This window comes from Aspergillus vadensis, assembly GCF_003184925.1.
Source record: "Aspergillus vadensis CBS 113365 unplaced genomic scaffold BO88scaffold_9, whole genome shotgun sequence".
Classification (NCBI taxonomy): domain Eukaryota; kingdom Fungi; phylum Ascomycota; class Eurotiomycetes; order Eurotiales; family Aspergillaceae; genus Aspergillus; species Aspergillus vadensis.
Window position 1 is genome coordinate 782,283 of NW_020292047.1, and position 24,422 is coordinate 806,704.

Sequence of the window (24,422 nt, forward strand, 5' to 3'; positions counted from 1 at the left end):
AACCCCTCCGGAACAATTATAAAGTAGCACAGGGCCACTCGGCAGAAAGCCATCGAACCACCAAACCACACTCCCCATTGCAGCTCCCTGAACCTCAATCTCGCTTTAGAATGTCCTTCGCCGTTCAAGGCCGATCTGCTATCGTGACGGGGGCAGGTTCAGGTTCGTCACGCATGGTATTCGGCCGCTAAGCAAACATCACTAAGTCGTAATTGTAGGAATTAACCTGTCCTTCGCCAAACTTCTCCTCGAGCATGGATGTAATGTTCTGTTCGCCGATCTAGCTTTACGTCCAGAGGCAAAGACGTTAGTGGATCAATACTCATCGAAGGGGAAGACGCCACGAGCCGTCTTCCAGCGGACCGACGTGACCGATTGGCAACAGCTCGAGCGCATGTTCGAGGTAGCAGAGCAGGAGTTTGGAGAGCTCGATATTGTGTGTCCTGGCGCAGGCATCTTCGAACCGGTATAGTTTCTCTTTCCACCAATACCAGTGTTATGCATCACGCAAGGGATAGTATACTGCAGGCACGTTCAGTTGCTCACGCCTAATTTACCTCACAGCACTGGACCAACTTCTGGCGTCCCCCCGGAACCCCTGAAAGCCGTGACCCGCGGTATGGAGGTCGCTACGCCCTCCTCGATATCAACCTCACGCATCCGATTCGCACGACGCAGCTAGCCATTGCCCATTTTCTACGTCATGGCAACAAGCAGCGACGCAAGCACATCGTCCACATCTCCAGTATTGCCGGACAGAACCCCAACTTCATCGCACCGATCTATGTCGCCACGAAACACGGCATCAATGGCTTGGTACGGTCGTTGGCTGGCCTGGACCAAGAGTGCGGAATCCGCATCACAGCTGTTGCGCCGGGAGTTATCAAGACACCGTTGTGGACGGACCATCCTGAAAAGCTCAAGGTAGTGAATGAAGGGGCGGATGCATGGGTAACTCCAGAAGAAGTAGCAGAGGTCATGTTGGCGCTTATCCAACAGGACAAGGTGAGCGGTATCATTGGGGATCAGAGTGGTCGTGGTCCCCAGTACCCAGTCAGTGGTGGAACTATCCTGGAGGTCTCCAAGACGGTTCGGGCAGTAGAGCCTTTCAATGACGCTGGGCCTGGAGATCGACCGGGAAATACGGTCTCCGATAACAGTGCAGTGATTAACGAGACACTTGGTCTGCTGTCGCAGCCCGGATGGGGAGTTCCCAAGTTGTAGATAGATGGAGATAGAAATAATACTAATACTACTTTGGCTTTCAGGATGCTGAAAGCTTAAGCAATTCCGATAACGAATAACCATTATCTCCTCACAATAGGTCATATGAGCCAGCTTCGCATAGCTTCAACTACTGGAATCGAGCAGGTGGCGGCCAAATCCCATCTCTATCCTCTCTATATTTCGCATTGACGGCCGCATGCAATCTGGTCAGCTCCGAGGTATGTCGATAGGGCTTTCGTCTCGCCTCGCCCTGGAGATCGCGCTGGACCAATCGCGCAAATAAGGTCGGGGCGATATGCTTGATGTCGACTTTAAGGGGTTGTAAAGCCTCAGGCTGAACTCCAGCCGCAGCTGGGGTCCCGGTTCCCGTCTTAGTTTCTGGCTCAGGCTCGTGCTCTGTCTTTGCCTCGGACTGGGGTTCAGGCTCAGCTAACCAGAGATACGGCCGTGATGTTTCACGCGAGCGGAATGCCTCGTCATCCACATAGAGGAAAGAGTCGCGTCGAAAGCCAACAGGAATTTCGTTATTTGGGAGCATTGTGCTGAACCTGCCCCGTAGTGCACTCGGGTCCAGGCTGTTATTACTAGTACTACCTGGAACAGCCACCCAGTGCAATGCGAACCGGTCTCTCGTCTCGTCCTTAATCAACCTCGCTGAATGGTGCAGTCCATGGTAAACAGCCGTTTCAATCAGGGATCTATATTCTGAAAGGCGGCCTCGTTCCTCTCCCTCGTCTTTCGGGTAGAATACCACGAGACCAAAGCGACCACCTGCTTCACCAGGGCCAGATCCAGAACCAGGGGCAGAATCACGCGCTGAAGCTGAAGTGGACTGCAGTACATGCTCCTGCCAGGGAACCTTCAAGGCAAACAGAATATTCCTAACGTCGTCATCGTTCAGCGTTTTGGCCGCCTCCAATTCCACCTTTCGCCATCGCTGCAGAACCCTCTGCGCCACCTCCATAGCAGCCCGAATATCGTCCGTCCGCGCTGCTACTATAGCTCGAGCCTTAAGGTCCCGATCTTCAGGAGAAAGGCGCGCCACCTCGGACAGGATACGACCCGATTGTCCCTCGACTACGCCGGTCGTTAAGAGACTGGCTTCTTTATTGCTTAGGCCGAGGTTGCTAAGCGGGATGTCATCACTGGTATTGTTGCTGCTATTGATGGCTTTGGTAATTAGTTCGCCCATGGACAAACCGCAGGCAGTTCGACAGAGGGTGTCTTCCTCGTCTGGTGGGGGCCGGTAGGTGATGAGTCGACGTTCTTGATCTGTTAGTGAGGAGGGGTTGGAGATGGCGCGGTTGTAGAGGGTGCGTGTTGATTCATCTAGGACTAAAGGGGTGGTATCTGCGGTTATGCTGAAAGGGTTGGTCTCTCCAATATTGATGGGAAGCCACATTATGTTGATAACTGATTATTTGATTATCTAGAAAGAAGAGGATTATTGTGTGCAGGGTCTTTGGGGTAGCAGAACTAGACTGCTGTTGTCTTAAGCAGCATGGATAGTCTAACTTAAAATAGCCCTCATAGTAACAACTTATACAACTATCAAAATATAATTTGTAAAAAATAAAATATAAGACTTCATAATTACCAAATCAGAATAAAATTAGTGCCCAAGTTGTAGATGCTAGATGAACAGGATAGAGCATATAGTACAATTCGAGAGGGCAAAGGAATACATGTCATGCAAGCACAAGAGGTATGCTTACTATATTAGTTACGGTGTGGCTGGTCTGGGTGACTCAGGCCAGATTCAGCCAAATATGGAAACTCTTTCCAGTCTCCAGGCTCATCCTGTCGCCAGCTATGAAGATAACATTACGTATTACTGGGGCAAGGTAGGCTGGTCCTCTGCAGATTGCGCGAGGGCACTAAGGAATGGTGTATGACCTGTGCTTCAGCCTGGAGTAGTACTCCACTCACTGTCTCAGTAAGTACATGATGACCTGGCTTACTGTCTTTACCACAGCAGCAAGTCTGTAATCATTTAAGCAGCAAAACAATGCTTCAATACCAGCCTTCTTCTCAACTTGATTATGAGATTCTGATAAAATTGCATGACACTACTTCTCAAGTAGACAACTAGTAGACAATAGGAAGGTGTAGTCGTGACAATCTGGGGAAAAGAAGTGAAGCCACCAATGGCGGAAGGCGATAAAGGGACTGACTAAACTCTCCACCGCCTCCGCTCCTTCGGCGGCATTTGGATTGCGCTGTTCATTATTCCCTTTCCCTCTTCCTTCTTCTTATCTCCGGATGTCTTTCCCTTCTCCAACCCCTCTTTTTTCTTAATTTCTCCTTTAATTCTCCCTCTCCAACTAACTTCTTCGCTGATTTGTTTTCCGTTCCTTACCGACTTCCGAGCACATCTCCCGCTGCACCGCTGGTTCGAGTGAACTTCAACCGACTATGGTTGGTTGATCACCCGCAATCTTTTGTCGTGTGGCCACCTTCAATCCTTATCTACCGCCTCCAAAAGAACTACTTCTACCACCTCCTCAACACAACTCGACTCTTCCTCCAACTTACTCCCTCACCATGATGGACGACGAAGCTTCCGTCGGGATTGGCTCCCCTCGAGCCGGTTCTCGAAGGTAACCTATACTACCCCCAATTCGTAGTACTTCCCCTGCTCCCAAGCCTTATCGCTGACAGGTACTCATCGGTCGCAGACACGGCGGCAAAGGGAAACGAAGCATCGGACATCATGGCGACGCCAGTTGGGTCAGCTGTGTGATCAACTTGGTCAACACAAGTAAGTCGGGCCGGAACTCATATACCTTAACTCCGCAATCGTTACTGACTCATGCTCTGTCCTTGCCTATTAGTTATCGGTGCCGGTGTTATGGCCATGCCGCTGGCCATCTCTCATATGGGAATCGTCCTCGGTGTCTTTGTGATTCTGTGGTCGGGAATGACCGCAGGTTTCGGTCTATATCTCCAGTCTCTATGTGCCCGATATCTCGAACGAGGCACTGCATCCTTCTTTGCCTTATCCCAGATCACCTATCCTAATATCGCTGTCATCTTCGATGCCGCCATTGCGGTCAAATGTTTCGGAGTCGGTATCAGCTACCTTATCATCATTGGCGATCTGATGCCGGGGGTGGTTCAAGGATTCGTTGGAGGTGCTCCCGACTATGACTTTTTGGTGGACCGGCATTTCTGGGTAACAGCCTTCATGTACGCTGACTACGGGATTGAGTGCGTTGGACAATGCTAACTAGTTTTAGGCTGATTGTTATCCCTCTCTCATACCTCCGCCGCTTGGATTCGCTCAAGTATACAAGTATTGCAGCTCTGGTCTCAATGGCCTATCTGGTGGTTTTGGTCGTATACCACTTCGTGAAAGGGGACACCATGGAGGACCGTGGTCCGGTTCGAGTGATTCACTGGGCAGGCCCTGTGCCTACCCTCAGCAGTCTGCCTGTGATCGTTTTCGCGTTTACATGCCATCAGAACGTATGCTTCGAGACCCACAACCCAGATCTTCACTTCCATGGTTCATTGCTCTGACGTGCACCACAGATGTTCTCAATTTTGAACGAGATCGGCAACAACAGCCATTTCCGAACCACCGGTGTAGTCTTGGCCAGTATCGGCAGTTCTGCCGCCACATACATTCTTGTGGCCATTACTGGGTACCTCTCCTTTGGAAACAGTGTCGGCGGAAATATCGTGAGCATGTACCCACCGGGTCTTTGGGCCACGATTGGCCGCGCTGCTATCGTCATGCTTGTCATGTTCTCGTATCCCCTTCAGTGCCACCCGTGCCGGGCTTCTGTTGACGCAGTGCTGCGCTGGAGGCCCAAGTCCTCGTCCAATAGCGACACCTCCCCTCACCGGAACCCTCTCCTGGGGCAGAGGGGCGGCCGCACTGCGGAGCCGATGAGTGACCTCCGATTCTCGATCATTACGACTACCATCCTTGTCCTGAGCTACATTGTGGCCATGACTGTGTCTTCTTTGGAGGCCGTTCTTGCCTATGTGGGCAGTACAGGAAGCACCAGCATCAGCTTCATTCTCCCCGGATTGTTCTATTACAAGATCTCCTCTCCCGATTCGCCCCACCACCAGCGTCTGATGAAAGAAGACGACGAAGCAGCGGAAGGTATGCTATCCGATGATAGCAACGACGAAGACGGAGAAGAGAGCGTGCAGGCACGCCCTCTAACCGACAGCGGCATCCTCCGCCGAGGAAAACGCAACTGGCGCCGAAACCTGCTACGAAAGTTAAGTTTGGCGCTCGTAGTTTACGGGGTGGTGGTTATGGTCGTATGCCTGATCACGAACTCTGTTTTCATTGCTTCTCACTAGACGGGTTTTGGTTTGGTTTTGGATGCGGGGAAGATGAAAAGATCTGGATGCGTTCCATTTCCGTCCACTAGCTTTTTGGCCCTCGTGTGAGGTGACATTCTCCGCTTTCCTACTAAATTTAGACACTCCCTACCAATTTTCTTTTCTCAGGTTTATTTCTTTGTTACTTGCATCTATTGGTTTCCTTTCGGGTTCGCGATCTAGATCTGGGCTCTCTTCGTCCAACGGTTACAATGTTGGGGTTTATGCACGCTATACCATTGCACCGGCGTTGGGGTTCGTGTTTGGTCCGGTTTAGATTAACGTCTTAAACCTTGGAATACATTTCTCAATCTAATGATGCCTTTACTCTATTCCCAATTATATCTCTTGCTTTTGGCCTGATCTAGTTAGCTTGCCCTGGCTCTGTAAAGTTATCTCCTATGAATCTGGTTCCTTGCTTCCCATAGATACATACTCCGGTTCATTTAGATCAAAGATAAATACAGAACTTATTGAATTCGATCTACTACCCATCACATACAACTAAACTACCAAGCACTACTACAGGCACAGAAGTATTATCACAGAGGTCATTGCAACTATAGAATGGATGTCAATAAACAGGCTTGTCTGAACGAGTGAAGAGAAGTAAACAGAACAACGCAACTAGAACTAACGGATGAGTACAGTAGTATCATTAGGCAATACAAGCAAGTCAGGCGAGGTATTTTATCACCGCGTCAACATAGAAGAGAGTCCAGTCCATCTCATGATCACTCACTCACTGCGTTTCCCCATCCATCATCACCACCACCAGCAAGTAGCACAATCTGTATAAAGGGACACTTACCCCCACTAAATACCACCCTTCCTCCATCCACCATCAAAACAACAACCAGGTTATAATCAACCTAGTTATTATTCTGACTATTCAGAATCCTCAAGATCGCCAAAAACAGATTCAAGATATCCAAATACAGCGAAATGCTGGCGGCAATCTCCTCCTCAACATGATAATGCCTCATCACCAACTGTGTATCAACAAGAATATACGCCGAGAAAATCAGCGCCGCAAGACCCCCATAAATCAGCTCGACAGTGCTATTGGCAGGGAAAAACACAGCCACGAAGCCAAACAAGATCAGGAACCACAGGCCACCGAAGAGGTAGGGCATCCAGTTAGTAAAGTCGTACTTGGTCTGGCAGGCGAAGAGGGTGAGAGCGACGAAGAGACCGAGGGTGAGAATGAGGGCTTGGATGACGAGCCGGGCGTCGTAGAAGGAGGTCACGACGCTGATGGAGTAGGCTTCAAGGAGGGTGAATCCGGATAGGAAGAGGAGGTTTGCCGGGTAGGATTTGCGCTTCCAGTAGGTGACGAGCATGAAGCCTAGGGCGCCAAAGACGGAGACCATCATGAGCCAGAAGTTGGATTGGATCCAGAGGCGGTAGCTGGGGGAGAAGAAGGAGATGGAGCTGAGGATGGTGGTGAGGAGGAGTTGGGCCGTTCTGTTTGTGATTACTCTCTTGTCAGTTTTGTTCTGATGATATTCTCGATTATTGCTTTCTTGGGGTGGATGTGGTGGTGGTGCTTACAAGATGGAATAGACCTTCCGGATGAACTGCATACGGATGGGCAAGGTGCCCTCCGCGACGGTGCCGCCGAACTAATCAATCACATTGTCAGTTGGTTTTGTTCTCCCAGATTATGCAAGCTTCTTTGTTGAAAGTGGTGGTGTATGTACCTTGAAATCGTCAGGAACATTGTCGTCCTCGCTGCGTGGCGCTGCTTGCGAGTAGTCGGCCGTTGCCTGATAAGACGGCGGGGGTTGGGGATAGGCGCGCTCCTCGAAGGAGTCGCGCTGCGGAGCAGGCTCGTATCTGGTGTTAGCTGCCATTTGCAACTGCGATGAGTTTCAGTTGTCTCCGACGCTGTCAGACTAGTAGTATGGATGGAATGAGTTGATGGGACAGTCTGTCATATTAGATAGTAGGATAGACTAATCGGGGAAAGGAAGGAGAGGAAAGAGAGGGCCGAGAACCGCTGCGGCGCCGCGGCTCAACGGCGCTCCGGGGCAGGTGACGTCGGTGGTGTCACCTGATGGTATCAGTGCCTTAGGCAGAGGTTTACTATCGCCATCTAGTATGTTCTAGTAGTATGCATAAGATTCACTACGAATACACTACTGGATTGGTCTATACTACATGATATATGAGGATTTGATTACGGAACTCTTTTAGGCTCATAGTAGTTCTATAGTGCTCCATTAACTCCTATCATATGCCTCTATTATGTTAGTATGTATCATATCTATCGTAATAAGTATATATATGCCATCAAAAAGAAATCGTAAAGCAAGTTGTCACCCGTTAGTCACCGTCTTCTTCCCCTCTAGTTTCGCTCTTCGTGAAACGGAAGCTCTTCCATAATCACATCATCATCCAAGGACGCTCTGCCGTCGTGGTATTCATCGTCAGTGGAGTCATCCGGGGTATCCTCTGAGCCACGGAGTGGCTGATCGCCTGGATCTTGGCCCGGACGCTTCTTCCGCTGAAAGTCCTGTGCATGCGCTGAAGCCAGCAACGAGCCGACACGGGAGAGGCCGCGATTGCGGACCGACATGCCTGGAGTGGACGGGGTGCCGTGCTCCACATCGTGTGCTTGCGGTTGCTGCTCTTCCAGCGGCACACCATCTGCTTGTTGGTCAACCTGCGCTGGCGGGAGGGAGACTTGGTATGGCAGAGGCACATCCCTGGACGCCCGGAAGAGCAGGACGTTGGTGCAGTGCTCATTCTCCACACGGAAGACCGTCCAGATACCTCGTCGGCAGACTTCGGACAGCGCAACGAAAAAGCTGAGCAACGCGGAGTGCTGCATATCCCTCGTGAAGATAGCATAGAAGATCCAGTTGAATCGCACAATGACGTCGATGACCATCGCAACATAGTATACCCATGCTTGACGGAACGCCAGGACATCGCGCAGCAACGGGCGCTTGGCGTAGGCGTTCCCCAAACTCCAGTCCATGACAAGGTCCCAAACCGACACATACACGGCGTTGAGCAGCGCAAAGGTGATGAACGTAGCCTGGAAGCGTTCCGATTTATCGATGCGATACAAGCTCAGAGTGACATAGTACAGGATGGTGAACGTGTATTTGCCAAAGTTCAGCAAATGCGGGAAGACATTCCTAGTATCTGCGTAACGTCGCAGACACTGCAAAGCTCTCCAGATGCCCGGTAGGCAGGTAAAGAACCCAAGCAGCCTGGAATGCGAAGAATTGCACTGGGGAGGGTCACCCCAATAATGCGCGTAGAGACAGAAGAATAATTCGATATTCTAACACAAATCAGCCACAACTAGTTAATGGAACGACAACTGGGTTACTCACACCCATGGCGTATGTCTGGGAGCAATACATGTCTCCCAGAAAGAAATCACGGAACTCAACCGGATAGAACCCTGCCAGAAGCAGACGCCACTAGATTCGTTAGCAGTGACTTAGGATCCGCCATGGGCGGCTTCACTCACATTAGAATATGCCCACCATTTGCGGCTGCGGTGATATAGTGTCCGCACGGGCAGGAAAAGAAGGACTGTGGTCAAGCCGACAAGGACAACAGGCCAATAAATATACATGCTATTAATTGACATGAAATTGAGCCACATGCAGAGACCCAGCAGAAAGAAGAAAAATGACGGCAGCTGTTACAGTCAGACACAGTCAAAAGCCCACGATGAAGCACCTTACCTCAGTAAGCTGACGCCAGTCTAATGCATGCCTGGTATCATATTCAAACACAAAGACGTAGTTGATCTTGGCCCGAGTCCAGACCATACAGTCTAGGCAAAACAGTAGGAAATGAAGTACAACGAGAAAATAGCCCCCATATATCTGCGCACAGTTAGCTAGAAGCAGGCATTCAGAACGATAAATACTGACCTGGAGCAAGTAGCTTGTGTAAGTCTTTAGTTCACCATCCCGATCATGAAGGTTCTGCACGGCATATACTAATGACTGAGCACCAAACAGGACACCGCCCATCAAGAGCACACCGGCACGGAACGTGCATGGAGAATAATCTCCGGATTTATTGATAGTGTGGCGCAATTTTGAAGCGGCGATCTTGCGGTTGCCGCGCTCGAAGTAACGAGCGTACAGGTCCTCTGCAGCGGACAGCAGGTTCTCAGTGACCTCGCTTTGAACGAACCACGACTTGTTCACTTTCTCAGACATGTATCTCTGCGCAGGACGCGCATTAGTAGTCTTGTCATATTTCTTGTTGATCTTACGAAAGGCAGTCCTGTTCAGGTAGGCGTACGCCTTCAGCAGCTCCACGCCGCGGTAGTACTCCTGAAGCGCGTGCTTCAGCTTCCTTTTAGCGGAGCGATAGGAGACATCGCTGTTGGTCGGGTCCTCGGGCCGACGGATGAAATCGCGACGCGACACTGTATGGTCGGGATCCTGTCCTTGTAAGGCTGCTGACGGAGTGCCCAACTCTGCAAGGGCTTTAGAGTTCTTCCCGAAATGACGTCCAGTGAGAGCGCCGCGTATGCCGAAGCCAGCGAGGCCACCTAGAGGACCGAATGCATGAGACTTTGGCATTCCGTCTTTCTCTGGCCGGGCCAACTTGGCACCTAGAACTTCCTGTGTGCGTTGGTCCCGCATGATATGCAGCTGATGACGAAGCACTTTGAGGCGTTCTGCGGCCTCCTCTTCCTTCATCTGATAGAAGGATTCTATTTTGGTCAACTCGCTATCCAAGAAGGCGAAGAACTCGTCCTGGCGCTTCTCGAACTCAGAAGATCCATCCGCTCCACGCTTCTCTGGGGGTTCCCAGTCCGGATAGGACAGGACGCGCTGGAGCAACGATCCTCTCCGGTTTGGAGGGCCTGGGGTTGCATTCCGCTTATGATCCTTCTGGGGCGTCGCAGGACTCCGGTGAACTATGCCCTTGGTCGCAGTTCGTGTGCTCGCATGTCGCGACATCACCGGCGACGGAGTCTCAGGTACACTGGTCTGCTCCGCATCCCTCTCCGACGAGTAGTCATTATGCTTTGGGTCGATTGCGGGATCTGGCAGTCGAAGGGAGGCGACATCCGATGATGCAGCGTTCAGTGGAGGAGAGGGAACGATACTTCCGTAGCTTCCAACGACGCCCGAAAACCGAGACCCAGGTACTCGCAGGGGCTGACGCTCACTGCGGCTAGAGCCCGAGCGCGGTGAGCGTGGCGTAGGACCAGTGCTTCTTATAGGGGTGGAAGGAATGTGGGAGGGATCATTGGCATCGAGTCTGCTACTGGAGCGTCGGAATGGGGACGGGCCATCAGAACCAGCAGGACGGTCATCTTGGTCGTCATGCGCGGCAGCATTGTTTTGTTGTAGAGAGGGATGACTGGGGCTTCGAGAGGTTTTTTGGAGAGCGCGAGAGATCGCTTTGACTTTCTTCTTGCCGGTCTAGAAGGTTTAAAAAAGCAAGAGACCCGTTAGCATACAAATTGTAGCTTTGAGAAAAGAAGAAAGAAAAAACGTCAGTACGGCAACGGACATACTGACCTTATAGTCTAGATATTTGGCGCGCCACTCTGGAACCAGTTGCTGCTCCAGCTCCCTAATTTCGAACAGCTGGTTATTCTGAATTCTCAAACACAAACTTCAGGTAGTTGGAAGGAATGAAACTAACTTGGCGAATTTCATCGTGAGCAAATGGAGCTAGAGCCGGGCATGATACTAAACGCAAACGAGCAAACGGTGGGCACGAGAGTATATAGCAGAAGCAACGATCGCATTGGCGACGAGTCACGGCGAGAAAACGACAACTGGAGCTAGTAGTAGTATCAAGACATATATAGTTAAAACAGGCAAACGAAGGACGAGAGAAACTTTCAGCTCCCGTAGGAGCAGCCGACGCCTCGAAAACTTTCTTTTGCTGCTCTTCTTTTCCTGTTCGAATCAAGCGACCCAATAGTCTGGAACCGGGACGGTCATTATTATCTCGATTACGAGCCGGACCAACAGGAGGAAGAGGAGAAAGAGCCAACCAAGACAGGGCACACAAGGGGCAAGAAGTGAAGGGAACCAGGATGAACTCCCAATCGACGCAGGAAAACCTTGAGATATGATTGAACTCGTCATCGTGCGAGACAAGCCAGCCAGCCGATACTCATGCCCTTTCCATTTGGTCAATCAGGCCCCAAATCGGACTGCGCGCGCATCTGATAGGCTGCGATGGCTGCACGTGCTGCATGCGATGAGCTCATTTGCTCGCCGCCGGATTAATCTGCCTATTGGAGTTTGGTTTCAGGATGAACCCGGTTCCGATGTGAGAGAAAGAGGAAAGGTAGGGCCAGACCGCCTTTCGCCGCCCCCTCAAGGCAATCCCGAGGTTTGATGTTTGATGTTTGGTCGTTGTCCCGTGGATAACCTGCCCGGCTTGGGTAATTACCCCTGTTGAGGTGGGCGACTTGCCTGGTTCGCGATATTGAATGTTGCATGTTGATGTTGATGTTGTTAAGCTGACATTAAACATTGTCTTACAACTTTCGAAGCCCATGTGGGTGATGCGCCCGTCGCCTTCCCGCACACCTTGCATCCATGCGTCCAAAACAGACCCTTGCGCCCACCGTCAGTCAACGCATGGATAATCCGCGAGCTTTCCTGAACGGGTGGAATCCTGCATATTCGTCTCCGGGGCAAGATCTCCATGATTCTACTGTTTGTTTGGTATGGATTACGAAGCGCAAGATAAGCGTTTGTTTCACTTTGAGATAATAAATAATTCATTTGGATATCTTGGTTTATTAGATAGGAATACATGCAGGAGAGGCCGTGTTACCAGCGCTCTCAATCCATGATCATATTCGTTTCATTTCCACCATCCATCTTCGTATCAACCCCTGAGGATAGGGCCCAAATCCAGTGGTTTCCCATCACACATAAAGAGGCTTCTTACCAGCCACCACGGCGGCCCTCGAAGCGGTCAGGGGGAGGGAAGCGGCCGGGGTCGAACTCGGGGGCACCGTGTCCGCGCTCGTAGTGCTCTTCGTACATGTGGTGAGCGTTCTTCTTGGCGTGCTCGCGGGCCTTGATCTTGTCGACTTCGTCCAAGCCCTTGGTCTCGGCGAGCTTGTCGACCTCAGCGCCAACAACGGCGGCAAGGGCCTCCTTGGCGAAAGCGTGGCTGACGGGCTTGCCTATAGGTCAGGTGTGGTTAGCATGGCAAACTTCACGTGGCTGAAATGGTTCTGAATGGGGCATGCGTACCCTGCTTGCGCTGGTGGTCCTCCCAGGCCTTCATGCCAGCGAAGGAAGCGGCACCGGCAAGGAGCTCGTGGGACAGGTGACCCTCGTGCTTGTTCTCGTACACCTGACGGTGAGCGTCGTCGGATTGATCTATAGATCCATGTCAGTTACTGGAGGCCCTGATAAAACGTCGTGTTGGTGAAGGCACGAGGCCAAAGACAAGACAGGGGAACCTTGTCAGGCCAGATGGAAAGGTGGAAGTGTAAGAGGGTATGTAACTTACCCCAGCCCCAGGCCATGATGATTGATGTATGAAGTAGTAAAGGGTTTTAGGTAGAGTAGGAAGTAGAGTGGTTGATGGGAGAGAGAAGAGAAGGTCTCGATGGGAGGGGATAGAGCATCTTATATATGTGCTGCCTAGACAACCCTACTCAGCATCTTCAGCTTTCTTGGGGCGCCCCTCCATCGACCATCCTCAGAGTGCCCCACCGTCTATCTCACGGAAATGCATCGAAAGTCTTTGGGGGGCGTCGGATAAAGAACAATATGGTTTGCTCCCGACTGTGAAAGGGTGGATCGAGGGGAAGATCACATCCAGTGAAGGGAGTGGACACAGGCCAGCTGAAACTGCGCAAAGGAGGCAGCGCTTCGAGGGGATAGATGGATCGGGATTTGATTGGAACAGATCATCGCTTAGACGCTACGAGACCGAATAAATGAGCGGTAGTGAGGGCGAGAAGCACCCAGCCACAGCCTCGTGGAGCGATGTGATGGGCACGGAATTGTCCAGGAGGGGCAGTCGAGGGGTAAGTTACTAGCCTCAATAAGTTGAAACATCAGGTTCCAATCATGTAAGAGGAATGGTGTATCTCCGGTTGGGGTTCCGTGGTCACTTTTGGGTGAGCATCGATCCTGTGCCCCTCTTTGTCAATTCTTACGGCCGAGGCCGAATTGTCTGCACCGCGTACAGGCTACAATGGTGATACTGATAGGCTACCACCATCTATCTAGTGAAGTGTTCCTGCTGTCGTTTTGGGGGCCATGCAGATGCCCTTGCGTGTTCTCCTGCAGGCCAGTTGGAGTCCTCACGGCTTGGAGCAACGACCATCCGGATCATCGCCTGAGCAGAGTGCGTACGTACGCGTCCAGGGTCGGAACCACGATGTTATTGCTGGGCGACTGGGTCGAGATGGGGATCTCCTCAGCCTTAAGTCTGGGCGAATCCATTTTGGCCCATTTAGCGCCGCAGCCACAGTTTGCCCAGGCTTGGCGGGCGCGAGATGAGCCGGTCGACCCGGTCAGCTTCTCGTCTTGGTGAGGCTTGTCTGAATATCAGGTGGAGGGTGAGTGATTCCCCCGCCTTTTGGCTGATATCTGTAAGTCTATCGACGGAGTATCGGGGTAAAGCTGTCACAGACAAGTGTCAGGGACTTAGTCTCAAACACTTTCAGCCGGCTGGAGAGCCTCCAATCTTCACACCTAAAACTGGGATTCTATTTTGGGGCTTCGGACAATCGGGCGAGTGGGCAAAAAGTGGTGGAATCGGTGGAATCCCCCCACTGCCATTGCCCGATCTGGTCATTTCCTCAATAGTGCGAAAAGTAATGCCCCTCACTGTGGCGCAGTTTCATCCCACCGCGTGGTGGCGGTGTGTGGCTTGGCTAAATACCTTCTGTCTTTTCTCCAAAATATCTACTCTGTACTAATAATATCCCTCAATTAATGGCATCCGCCTGCCGAGAATATTATGTCGTCATAGTCGGTGATGTGTTGTTTCACTTAGCGCTTGAGGAGTTCGGTGAGTGTACTCCGTAGTCAGATAGAAAAGTATGCTATTCATTGCCTCATTTGCGTGATATCTTCGGCTCCGGGAAAGTGGTCATCCGGCAATAAATATACTTTTCAACATGTGAAGTTAATGTCCTCCAATGATGTGCATATGTTGTATGACGAGACACACATGATTCTGGCATATGCAATAATCCTGTGCACGCATTCAATGGAATAACTGTCAGTGAGGGTGGAAGTTACTTAGAAGCATGTCTCTTTTCAACTCGCTGCCTTACATGGTCTGATCGACTATGTTAGTCTGTCTCTTCCATACCTTTTGAGTAAAATGATCAATTGGTAGCCTGTAATACACTCATATAAATACATGAGGGTATTAGGATGGAGACCATGGAATATTGCGAATTTATGACAGTCATGGCAGTTTCAAATATACTCTCTCAGTATTCAATCAATCCTAGCAATGTTAACACTGCGGCCTTTAATCCGTACCAAGTAGACTGAAGTAGGTTATATGATATTACTATACGCGACTGCAGTAGAGAAAGTGCTATGCTACTGCCAGTGATATGAAAGAGCACCAAATTCAGACCTACCATGGCAATTTGTTCCTCTCCACTACTAATCGTTGCATTTAACAAAATCTTGTACTATTCGTTCAGTATGCTCGATTGGGCTCCGAAAGGCTATTTCTTGATAATCTCTAGAACATCGGTAAAAAATGATGAGAACAGAAAGCAATGCGAGGAAGTTAAGAGGGCTGGGAACTCGGGTTGTGAAGAACGAGATACAAAGTAGGTAAAAGACATATCAGATCAATGTGTGGACTCCTCGCATGAAGGCTGGCAAAACCATACCAACTAGGTCCGGACACTAATCCATGCATAGAACTATATCCTCTCGAGCGAATATCATGTAGACTTGGCTACTTTCATCTCATGGCTTCTTTTGAACAAGAGACCTAATCTGAGTTGAACCACACTAGTGTGTACATTAGGTATAAACAAGTGAGCGCCCTTAGACTGACGGAATAAACATTTGTATTGAGTCAACTATCAATTAGTATAGTAGTTTAAACCTGCACACATGCGTCTTCGCAGACTTCCATACAATTAATTGGACCAACAGAACTGTCCCTGATGCACTAGTCCCAAACAGGCAACTAACTGCTTGAGCTTCCAAACTTCAACCAACATTCTTCTATCACACTTCTACAATACCACTTTCCTCTGCAAGACTCTGAACTATACACGCAAACCACATACTATACACAGAGTACCCTAAATTTACCTCATTATATCCTTCACGAACCATCTACAACAACTACAACCACAACCACAAATACAACAACACCGAACCAACCCCGCCAACCTCAATACATCTACCACCACAACCACAACCACAATATCACACCAACCACGGCCTACCCCCCCCCCCTCTAAAACCACCCACCAAACTACCCAACTCAAATCCAACCCAAAATGCCACCTACCCCCCCAACCCCCTCGCACTTCCCCCCGCACCTAACCCTAACCATCACGCCCCCCTCCACCAGCACCTCCCCCAACACATCCCCCAACATCCTCCTCCTCCTCCACGGCCTCGGCGACACAAGCCAAAACCTCACAACCTTAGCCCGCGCCCTCAACCTCCCCGAAACCACCGTTCTAACACTCCAAGCCCCCACCCCACTCCCCTTCGACCTGGGCGGCTTCCACTGGGGCGACGACATCACATTCAGCCCTGCAGGGGACCTGGACATGGACGCCGGATTCACCCGCTCCACGAATACCATAATCAACGAGGTGATTGTCGACACATTGTTGAAGAAGTGCGGGTACCGGGGTAGGGATATTGTGGTGTTTGGGATCGGGCAGGGCGGGATGGTGGGGTTGGAGGTTGCTAGGCATTTCAAAAACTCCTCCCCTCAGAGGGAAGGAAAGGTGGACGAGGAGGAGCTGGGAGGTGTGGTGTCAATTGGGGCGCCGGTGGGGTTATCTGGAAAGGCACCTGCGTCTGGCAGTGGGAAGAGTAGGACGCCAGTGTTGATTGTTGCCGGAAAGGAAGATGGAGGGGAGAGGAGTACGGCGGTTACTGCGGCGGGGGTGAGGAGGACGAAGGAGTGGTTTGAGTTTGTGGAGGTGAGTAGGTATAAGAGGCGTGGGGATGGGATGCCGAGGAATGCGGAGGAGATGAGGCCCGTGATGGAGTTTTTGGCCAGGAGGTTGAGGAGTTATAAGGGGGTGCCGGAGGGGAGTATTGAACTTAGTTGAATGATTAGGTGAATACGGGGTGGAAGATGGGTTGTATAGATGTGGAAGGTGGATGATGAGTCTATTGTACATGACATGCTTAAACTAGATACCTATCTGCTGGCTACTGGACCTCCTTCAGAGCTGTGCGTGCGCGCTCGATCGTCTCTCTGGCGTCCTTCTCCGCCGTCACTTCTTCGACTTGTCGGCCACCCTCGCGGGCGGTCTCGCGCAGCTGCGTCTCTGTTTCCAGCAGCGCGGTGCGGCCGTCCTCGCGTACCTCGTCCTCAAACCAGTGTCGCGCGGACTCCCATTTGCGCTGCTGGTTGCGCAGCGAGTAGATCAGTCCGATAGCGGCCATTGTGCAGGTCTCGTAGATGGTGGCAGTCGGCAGCGAAACGTAGGTTAGCGCCGACAATGCCGAGGTCAGGGTGGTCGTGGACATGCTGAAGAAGACCAGACGCTGCGCCAATGCCTGCAGCGACGGCACTGTCGTCTCCATGAGCCTGCGACGACTAGTCGCGATCTGCGCTGGCCAGGACGTCTGCTCCTCTTGCATGGGAGTCGCATCGGTCAGCCCGGCCTGCTGGAACCGGCCGGCAGTCCAGATGACCTCCTTTTCGGCCTGGCGCAGGTACTTCCGGTCCAGGATCTCCGACGTGATCATCCCGACGTCGTCCACATGCCAGAACAACTTCCACCACGCTAGTCCGCGCCACGGCTTGCTGGCGAAACCTTCCTCGAGTGAGCTGCGGAGTTCCGTGTGCCCGCGCTCCGCCCACTCGGACACAGACCGCTCAAGCACATCGCGAGTCTCCCACGACACAGCGCCGCTTTCTTGCTCCAGCAGCTTCCTCTTCTCGGCAGCGGCGGCACCCGCTTCCGCGGCGTCCAGAAGAGACGTGATCAACGTCCGCAAGGACGGATCCAGCGTCCCTTCCTCAGCCCGGAACGAAGACAACCAGTCCACCACCGGCTGCACACCACTGCTGTTCCAACCGCGTTCGTAGAGCGACGCATTCTGCACCGACTCGCGGAATTTGGCCAATGCCTCATCCGCCTTGTCAATATCCACAAACGCAACCCGGCCGTCGTACTTCTGTGGCTCCGTGACTGCCAGCTCAATAGCCCCAAAGACCGACACAGCTTCCTTCTTCAAGTCCGACCGCGCCATCAACCCGCTATACGCCAGGAATCCATCGACACCGCTACCGCACACGATACTACGATGCACGGGATACCGCACCATATTATGCCGGCCGGAATGCGACGTGCGGATCGTAACCGTAGGCACGAGGAAGGTGTCAGCCGTAAATGGGTGAGACTGAGTAGCGTCCGCGACGCCAGCTGACTCGGCACCTAGTGTCGTAACGAGAATTTCCAAATTGCCCTTTTTCAGGATTGGCGAGGGCACCGAGATCGTAGGAAGTAGATCGTTGGGGATTGTTTCGGAGACTTCACCGTACCTGCATATAAGTTAGTGCCTGCTCCCCATCATACCATGCGTGTTTGTGAGGGTAGACCTACCGAATCAGCAAACCCCTCTCCGTATCTTCACCATACGCATCCAACGCATCCTCCCAGCTCTCCCTCGAATTCAACGGGTCCGCCAACAGCAAGCGAACAAGTCTGCGCGCCGCAGTCGCATCATTCAGACCCAGAACTGCCCGAATGATTAGCATTGCTTCAACCAGCCAAGACACCAATCACTGGCTGACAGAGAAGAGAAAGACCTACCAGCAACTCGAACAACCGGCTTCTCACTCTCCAATCCCCTCAACGCAAGCTGCAACCGACTCAAATTCACCTGTTCTGGCGCAACATCCTTGACCCGGTTCAGAGCTTCATGTAGATCCTTCAATCGGGGAGGTATATGTCTTGTGTGGACGACGGATGTGGTCGCAATGCCGCTACGCTGCAAGGATGCCCATGATTGTTGTTGATGTCGTTGCTGTGGTAGTTGGAGTCGGGTTCGACGCGAGGAGAGGGAGCGGCGCCAGGTGGAACAGGACGGGCAGTAGAAGACTGATGAGGAGGATGAAGAGGAGGAGTCTTGGATCTGCGACAGGCTCTTGGAGAGCGTGCCGCGGAGTTTGGGAGGCATTGACTGCGTGTTTGGTGAAGAGGGATGGGATGGGGGAGGAAGTGGTGGAGGATGTAGGCAGGGCCGGTCGGAGATTCTGGCGCGGGACTTTCGGCGGTCTTGGCGGAGCGTAGCTTATACCTTAGTTTATAATAAGAGGAGGCTATGGAGTCTGGGGTAACAATAATCGACGGTAATCAATTGACTATTTTAATAAACTAGCCTGTACAGTACGAACAGCTTAATTCATGGTGTATCGATTCATCAACTCATGGTCGAGTCGTCACGGACGCTCGATTGCTGTGCAGGAATTACACAAAGCCCCCCGTCCACCTCTCCATTATGCCATACAGTAATCTTTCGCGACAATAGTATAGGAGCTACTCAATTGCAACTGTCACCATGTTCGCGTTTTTTGAGGTGACAGTAAGTGATTCACCCATACACGGAGTAGTTCATACTCCGAATTGCAGTACCTCTGCATGCCGCTTCGAAAGATGCTGGTTCAGATGGAACACCCAGTTACTTCCTAATCGCTCATGCTTCTCGAGAATCCCGAGTAGCATCCCTTTGTCGCCGAGTCTTGCCCGATCCCGCCGACCTGAAACTCGTTAGTATGATAGTCCGAAAACGATCATTCTGCTTCACTTACATGCTAATCCGCCTGGCCACAGTCGCCAGCCCGGCGTCGTTCTCTGCCTCATGATGCGCCCGCTCAAAGGCGATGCGTCTGTCTTCTTCGCTGCGCCGGATGACCTCCTCCTGCGACGGGGGCAGACGTTCGTTTTGCAGATCGACCTTGCGAGCATCTTCGAAGTTGGTAATGGCCTGCTTGATACCCTCCGCTCCAAGCATCAGAGTACCCGCTGGGAGACGACCTCCAGCAGCGGTCTTGAGTTCGGTGACCCGCTCGGATTCTTCACGCAATACCTGGAATACACGCGACAGACGTCCAATGGCAAGGATTTTGTTCTTGATCGCACGTCGCTTGAACTCGCTGCTCTCGATATCCATCGCCGCAGGAGGAGAGGGGGGTGCGGCGGTGGGCGAGACCGACGTGGGGGTATCATCTTCAAGCTCCTCCTTGGAGCAGGTGTTGAGAATGGCAATAAGCATGTCCGTAATCTTCTCACCGACGAAGGGAAGCGACCAGGTGAAGACGTCCATGAAGTTGGGGAGCCAGTACGGGTGAGGCGTGCAGTTAAACTGTCGGATATTCATGACGTTGTTCTCGTATTTCAGGACGGCGGCCTTGTTGTTGTAGACATCCAGGTAGTTGGGAGCGCTGAAGATGGTCATGACACTAGGGAAACCGGTCGTACGTGTCTTGCGGTACATGCGGTAACCGGCATCCTGTGCCTCGTGCGCCCGAATGATGGAGAGAAGGTTGTTCTTTTCGAGAAAAGCGCACGCCGCGGGGTATGAGAAGAAATACGAGCATCCACGGACGCTGTTGTGGATGAAGTAGTCGCCGGTCTTCTCCTGCCCAAAGTCTTCCAAAGGATCGGCCCAGAGGATGTCGCACATCAAGCCATGAGTCGGGGGCTCCCTAAAGCGATCAATCTGTCGCCAAGTCAGCCAGCAGTCCACCAAATGTAGTGTTCAGCCCATGACATACCGCTTTGATATCTTCCAGAGTGTGCAGCTCGGGACTGAGACCTCCGTGGATACAGAGGAACTGCTTGTTCATGACCGCCGCCAGCGGCAAGGAGCAAAACGATTCGATGCATGCCTCGTAGATGCGCTCGCTGTATTTGTGTTTGCACTCGAGCTTGAAGGTGAAGTAGTCCGTCAAGTGCCGACATTCGTGGTTACCCCGCAGGAGCCAGAGCGTATTCGGATACCAGATCTTGAGAGCCCAGAGATACAGGACACACTGTAGCACGCGAGTCAGTAGGTGTGGCAATTACCAGACAGCTTGCGATCACACGAACCTCAATACTGAAGTAACCTCTGTCCACATAGTCACCGAGGAAGAGATAGCGCGTCTCGGAAGGATCTCCGCCGACCTCGAAGAGCTTCATTAAATCGTAATATTGTCCGTGAACATCACCGCACACGGTGATGGGCGCATCCATCTCCAGCAGGTTGGGTTCAGCCCTGAGGAGCTGAGTACCGGCCTGTATGATCCATAGCGCCTGATCTTCAGTGAGACGACCTTCGCGGTAGAAGTGCTGCTTGAGGAACTGCAGGTTGGGCTTAGAAGGGTCTTCACGAGACCAGAACAGGTCGTCCGGCGGGGTGTTCAACGCCGGCGCTTGCACCTCTAAAAGACCATAGAGTGAGTAGGAGAGCGCTCATGCAGCTAGTTAAGTAGAGGGAAGGCAGAAAGAGAAATAACATTGTGGCGTTACCTTTAATTACTCGCTCCATGGTCGACACCTGAGTGCCATCTTCCATAACATGTAACGTAAAGTCGATCTCCGGGACCGGCTTTTTATCCGTCACCGCACGCGCGATAGTGCGATCCATGGTGACTTAAGTGATAGGGAGGACGTAGATCTTGGATCTGGGGAAATCGCAAGAACGTCGTGCCCCGGGGGGTTGCGAGGAGGCGAAGAAAAGGGGAAAGACACCAGCGCGGAGGCCAGTTGTTGGTGGGGGGTTAAGCGGCGGCGGGATTGGATTTCACACGCGAGACAGGCGGAGATCGCGAGGACTGGCCGTTGTAAGGAACAAGCTGGACGGGGGGTCACCAAGAATCCTACGAAGTGGCGATTCCGAGGATGACAAGGGGGAGGGGAGCGAAATAGGGTTAGAAAAATTGAGGCTAAAGCGTGGATCAGGGACAAGGCGAGAGGGACGAGCGAAGAGTGAGGGAAGATGGAGAGAGAGAGGCGCCGGGCAGTGCAACCCGAATAGGAGAGATGGTCGGCCTTCAGCTCGATATCGTCAAGGCTGGAGAATAATAAGAGGCTGAAAAAGACTGCCTGACCACCGATTCTGCAGAGATACGCTAGAAAAGATGATTCGGAAGAATAAGCCAATTATCGTGTAAATTAGAAACTACTAAGTAACTAGTTCCCCCTCTTCGTATTCAAAGATTCATTTAATCTAATCTCTTTCTCTTCATTGCAAGAAAGAGAGACTCATTCGACGTCAGACCAACCGTAATTACGGTAATTCTCAGCCGGCGGATCATTCCCGCTTCGTTACAGTCCCTGTAATTAATTACGCCGTCCGCGGGGAATCTCATCCATCATTACTACTCTTGTTTCTTCTCTGTCTAGCTTATCAGTCTTTACTACCCATCCCTCATCATGTATGAATCTTATCGTCAGTACCCTCCTTCATCTTCTGTCTTGACACATCACTGATTCACGACAGGCCCCCATCCCCTGCTGGCTCAGGTCCCTTTGACCGTTTCCCCCTTCATCAACCTCCCCACTTCCGTCACTCTCCCCTACACCTACAAGTCCGTTCCCTCGACCATCCCCCCATCAGTAACAGTCGATCCAAGTAACCCCGATGTCAAACCGCGCTACGTGATTTCATCCAGTGGCGAGCATGCCGCCTCTCCAGAAGAGATTCTAGCCTCCTGCAACGCCCTCGAGCAGCACCTGAACAAGACACGCGCCGACGCCGAGAAAGCAATCCGGGGCTGGGAGGACTCAATCACCCAGCGCGATTTGGCAGAAAAGCGACGTGTGGCTCCCGGATGGCTAGACAGAGACGAGAAACTACTCCAACCGAGTAACGCGGCTGCTGGCCCTAGAGGACATAGCCAACCTCAACCCAGTTTATTGGACAGCTCGTTCTCCGACCCCAGTGCGGCCGCATTACCCTCCATGGTACCGCGAGACGAAGGCGAAGAACTGGATAGAGCATTTGGTGGGCTGGATGTGAAATGAGAGCTGCGCGATGATGTTCTGAAATACAATATACCGGGAAAGCTTGGGCGAAGGCCATAAACCGTGCCACGGCCGCTGAAACCGCTGCAGGTGGATGCTATGGGCCCTTGCTTTGGCGGGGATAGTAGCGCACTTCCTTCGTCGCAAGCCACGATAAAGTTCAAGCTTGTGCGCACCACATTCTGCAAGAGATCACCAGTGCAGGGCGCTCTGCATCTGAACCAGCTGAACCGCGGCAGTGCGCGACCTGCGCCAACAAGAGCACAGCCATATAACCATCTGGCACCGCTGAGAAACTAGCTCAAGCAATCCAAGCAATCTCCCGACAAATAATTTAGCATCAATCATAATAATATCACCTATTCCCATCATTAATCCACAAGAGTACACCTAATCAAAAGATGAAACCGACGTAGAAACCAACCGTGGTAGATAGAACCCCACCCGCCCGGCGGATATCAACTGCCATCACCAGCTACTGATAATCTAGCTTTTGCTCCGCCCGCAAAGCTCCATCCATCATCTTCTCTTTTTCCCACCCTTCACCACCAACCACATATCCTCACCCTCCCACCTCGAAAACAACCCAAATCCGAACCCCAAAATGGAATCCATCACCGCACCCCCAGACACAACAACCTTCATCCCCCTCGCCGAGCACCAATCCCGCACTCCAAGCTCCTTCCACTCCGGTCCTCCAATCCTCTACTCGCAGCACCAAAACTGCAAAGTCGTGCTCCTGGAGCGCGAAGTCCTCGCAGTCCCAGCACTAGGCGCTCTGCGCAATGCCTCCACCGCGAACGGCACCACCGAAGAAGAAGCAGCGGAAGACAAAGAGATCGTCATCCCCGGCGTGAACGTATGGGTTACTTCTGAGTAAGTACCCAGCCAGCCTCCTCGCATCCATAACCAATACAATAACCAAAAAAAGAGCAAGCAATACTAATTAGAAATAAATCAAACTAGAAAATTCCTCCTCCACAACCCCACAACCAACACCGGCCTCTCAATCCCCTACCCCTCCATCTCCCTGCACGCCATCCAGCGCCTGCAGCTCCCCAACACCGAACCCCAAGCCCAAGCCCAAGCCCAAGTCCAAGGCCTGTACATGCAAATCGCCAACCCAACTACCTCCTCCTACTCCTCCGCCGACGACGAAGAAGACGCCCTCACCGTAACAGTCGTCCCCGAGACCCCCGCCCAAGAATCTTCTACCCCCGCCGCCGAGGAAGGAGACGAAAAGCCCGAAACGCCCACCCAGACTCTCTACGCTGCTGTGTCGGCGTGCTCGAATCTGCATCCGGATCCGGTGGAGCCGGGCGATGAGGACGAGGATGATTACGAAGGAGAAGGAGGAGCGTTTCAGTCTGGGTTAGTGTCGATGGGAAGTGCGGAGGGTGGGTTGCCGCCGCCGGTGGAGGGGAGTTCCGGGTGGATTACGGCGGAGAATATGCATGAGTTCTTTGATGAGGAGGGGAATTGGATTGCTGGTGGGGAGGAGCCGACGTTGCCTTTGGGGCCTGGGGCGGGGACGGTGAGGCAGAGGGAGGAAGGGGAGGGGGAGGGGGGGGATGGGGAAGAGGGTGTTAATGGGGATGGTACTGGGGAGGAGACGAAGTGGAGGAGGACGGATTAGATTGTTGGTCTATCCAGATATCTTCTTGGTCTCTGCTTG

At 52.1% G+C, this 24,422-nt stretch overlaps 10 protein-coding genes across 10 annotated transcripts; 4 read left to right on the plus strand and 6 right to left on the minus strand.

The window, feature by feature from the left end:
- Positions 1-110: 110 nt before the first annotated feature.
- BO88DRAFT_424972 (uncharacterized protein) lies at positions 111-5,550 on the plus strand (the record flags this gene model as incomplete). The annotated part of the gene is made up of 8 exons (XM_025708788.1): positions 111-162; positions 219-466; positions 565-1,183; positions 1,579-1,625; positions 3,889-3,988; positions 4,062-4,416; positions 4,467-4,695; positions 4,762-5,550. 8 exons carry the CDS (start codon positions 111-113, stop codon positions 5,548-5,550), a joined length of 2,439 nt encoding a protein of 812 aa, XP_025563819.1.
- Positions 5,551-6,443: 893 nt separating this feature from the next.
- Positions 6,444-7,427, minus strand: BO88DRAFT_424974 (Bax inhibitor-1 family protein; the record flags this gene model as incomplete). Its single annotated transcript, XM_025708789.1, has 3 exons — positions 6,444-7,038; positions 7,126-7,196; positions 7,275-7,427. 3 exons carry the CDS (start codon positions 7,425-7,427, stop codon positions 6,444-6,446), a joined length of 819 nt encoding a protein of 272 aa, XP_025563820.1.
- A 194-nt stretch (positions 7,428-7,621) lies between these two features.
- BO88DRAFT_273406 (SPX and EXS domain-containing protein) lies at positions 7,622-10,952 on the minus strand. Its single transcript, XM_025702371.1, has 4 exons — positions 9,282-10,952; positions 9,062-9,235; positions 8,922-9,011; positions 7,622-8,869 (listed from the first exon to the last, which is right to left on the minus strand). Exons 1-4 carry the CDS (start codon positions 10,518-10,520, stop codon positions 7,922-7,924), a joined length of 2,451 nt encoding a protein of 816 aa, XP_025563821.1. The 5' UTR covers positions 10,521-10,952; the 3' UTR covers positions 7,622-7,921.
- A 1,333-nt stretch (positions 10,953-12,285) lies between these two features.
- Positions 12,286-13,247, minus strand: BO88DRAFT_443376 (DUF3759 domain-containing protein). The gene is made up of 3 exons (XM_025710014.1): positions 13,057-13,247; positions 12,795-12,923; positions 12,286-12,724 (listed from the first exon to the last, which is right to left on the minus strand). The coding sequence occupies exons 1-3, from the start codon at positions 13,070-13,072 to the stop codon at positions 12,480-12,482; spliced, it is 390 nt and encodes a 129-aa protein (XP_025563822.1). The 5' UTR covers positions 13,073-13,247; the 3' UTR covers positions 12,286-12,479.
- Positions 13,201-14,613, minus strand: BO88DRAFT_424977 (uncharacterized protein; the record flags this gene model as incomplete). The annotated part of the gene is made up of 6 exons (XM_025708790.1): positions 13,201-13,247; positions 13,336-13,400; positions 13,473-13,592; positions 13,915-14,098; positions 14,334-14,387; positions 14,553-14,613. 6 exons carry the CDS (start codon positions 14,611-14,613, stop codon positions 13,201-13,203), a joined length of 531 nt encoding a protein of 176 aa, XP_025563823.1.
- Positions 14,614-15,961: 1,348 nt separating this feature from the next.
- Positions 15,962-17,091, plus strand: BO88DRAFT_404369 (alpha/beta hydrolase). The gene has a single exon (XM_025706592.1). It carries the CDS (start codon positions 16,043-16,045, stop codon positions 16,832-16,834), a length of 792 nt encoding a protein of 263 aa, XP_025563824.1. The 5' UTR covers positions 15,962-16,042; the 3' UTR covers positions 16,835-17,091.
- BO88DRAFT_404370 (uncharacterized protein) lies at positions 16,885-18,953 on the minus strand. The gene is made up of 3 exons (XM_025706593.1): positions 18,551-18,953; positions 18,341-18,476; positions 16,885-18,279 (listed from the first exon to the last, which is right to left on the minus strand). Exons 1-3 carry the CDS (start codon positions 18,915-18,917, stop codon positions 16,938-16,940), a joined length of 1,845 nt encoding a protein of 614 aa, XP_025563825.1. The 5' UTR covers positions 18,918-18,953; the 3' UTR covers positions 16,885-16,937.
- A 129-nt stretch (positions 18,954-19,082) lies between these two features.
- Positions 19,083-21,766, minus strand: BO88DRAFT_404372 (serine/threonine-protein phosphatase 2B catalytic subunit). The gene is made up of 5 exons (XM_025706594.1): positions 21,251-21,766; positions 20,831-21,162; positions 20,515-20,772; positions 19,549-20,459; positions 19,083-19,497 (listed from the first exon to the last, which is right to left on the minus strand). Exons 1-5 carry the CDS (start codon positions 21,366-21,368, stop codon positions 19,434-19,436), a joined length of 1,683 nt encoding a protein of 560 aa, XP_025563826.1. The 5' UTR covers positions 21,369-21,766; the 3' UTR covers positions 19,083-19,433.
- Positions 21,767-21,993: 227 nt separating this feature from the next.
- On the plus strand, positions 21,994-23,114 carry BO88DRAFT_443380 (uncharacterized protein). Its single transcript, XM_025710015.1, has 2 exons — positions 21,994-22,172; positions 22,224-23,114. Exons 1-2 carry the CDS (start codon positions 22,157-22,159, stop codon positions 22,745-22,747), a joined length of 540 nt encoding a protein of 179 aa, XP_025563827.1. The 5' UTR covers positions 21,994-22,156; the 3' UTR covers positions 22,748-23,114.
- A 138-nt stretch (positions 23,115-23,252) lies between these two features.
- BO88DRAFT_364299 (Voldacs domain-containing protein) lies at positions 23,253-24,292 on the plus strand (the record flags this gene model as incomplete). Its single annotated transcript, XM_025703972.1, has 2 exons — positions 23,253-23,623; positions 23,714-24,292. Coding segments are annotated over exons 1-2 (849 nt in total), but the record flags the coding sequence as incomplete, so codon positions are not given.
- Positions 24,293-24,422: the final 130 nt, after the last annotated feature.

What these genes read in the sequence shown, in the direction of transcription:
- BO88DRAFT_273406 (XM_025702371.1), bottom strand. Translation starts at nt 10,520, where the DNA reads ATGTCGCGACATGCGAGCACACGAACTGCGACCAAGGGCATAGTTCAC. An exon ending in AATGGTGGGCATATTCTAAT is followed by an intron (nt 9,012 to 9,061) that starts GTGAGTGAAGCC and finishes TAACGAATCTAG; the next exon opens with TGGCGTCTGCTTCTGGCAGG. An exon ending in CCCAGACATACGCCATGGGT is followed by an intron (nt 8,870 to 8,921) that starts GTGAGTAACCCA and finishes GATTTGTGTTAG; the next exon opens with AATATCGAATTATTCTTCTG.
- BO88DRAFT_443376 (XM_025710014.1), bottom strand. An exon ending in GGACCACCAGCGCAAGCAGG is followed by an intron (nt 12,725 to 12,794) that starts GTACGCATGCCC and finishes CCTGACCTATAG; the next exon opens with GCAAGCCCGTCAGCCACGCT.
- BO88DRAFT_404369 (XM_025706592.1), top strand. Translation starts at nt 16,043, where the DNA reads ATGCCACCTACCCCCCCAACCCCCTCGCACTTCCCCCCGCACCTAACC.
- BO88DRAFT_404370 (XM_025706593.1), bottom strand. Translation starts at nt 18,917, where the DNA reads ATGCCTCCCAAACTCCGCGGCACGCTCTCCAAGAGCCTGTCGCAGATC. An exon ending in GCCGGTTGTTCGAGTTGCTG is followed by an intron (nt 18,477 to 18,550) that starts GTAGGTCTTTCT and finishes TCATTCGGGCAG; the next exon opens with TTCTGGGTCTGAATGATGCG. An exon ending in GAGAGGGGTTTGCTGATTCG is followed by an intron (nt 18,280 to 18,340) that starts GTAGGTCTACCC and finishes ACTTATATGCAG; the next exon opens with GTACGGTGAAGTCTCCGAAA.
- BO88DRAFT_404372 (XM_025706594.1), bottom strand. Translation starts at nt 21,368, where the DNA reads ATGGATCGCACTATCGCGCGTGCGGTGACGGATAAAAAGCCGGTCCCG. An exon ending in CTCTGGAAGATATCAAAGCG is followed by an intron (nt 20,460 to 20,514) that starts GTATGTCATGGG and finishes ACTTGGCGACAG; the next exon opens with ATTGATCGCTTTAGGGAGCC. An exon ending in GTGGCCAGGCGGATTAGCAT is followed by an intron (nt 19,498 to 19,548) that starts GTAAGTGAAGCA and finishes AACGAGTTTCAG; the next exon opens with GTCGGCGGGATCGGGCAAGA.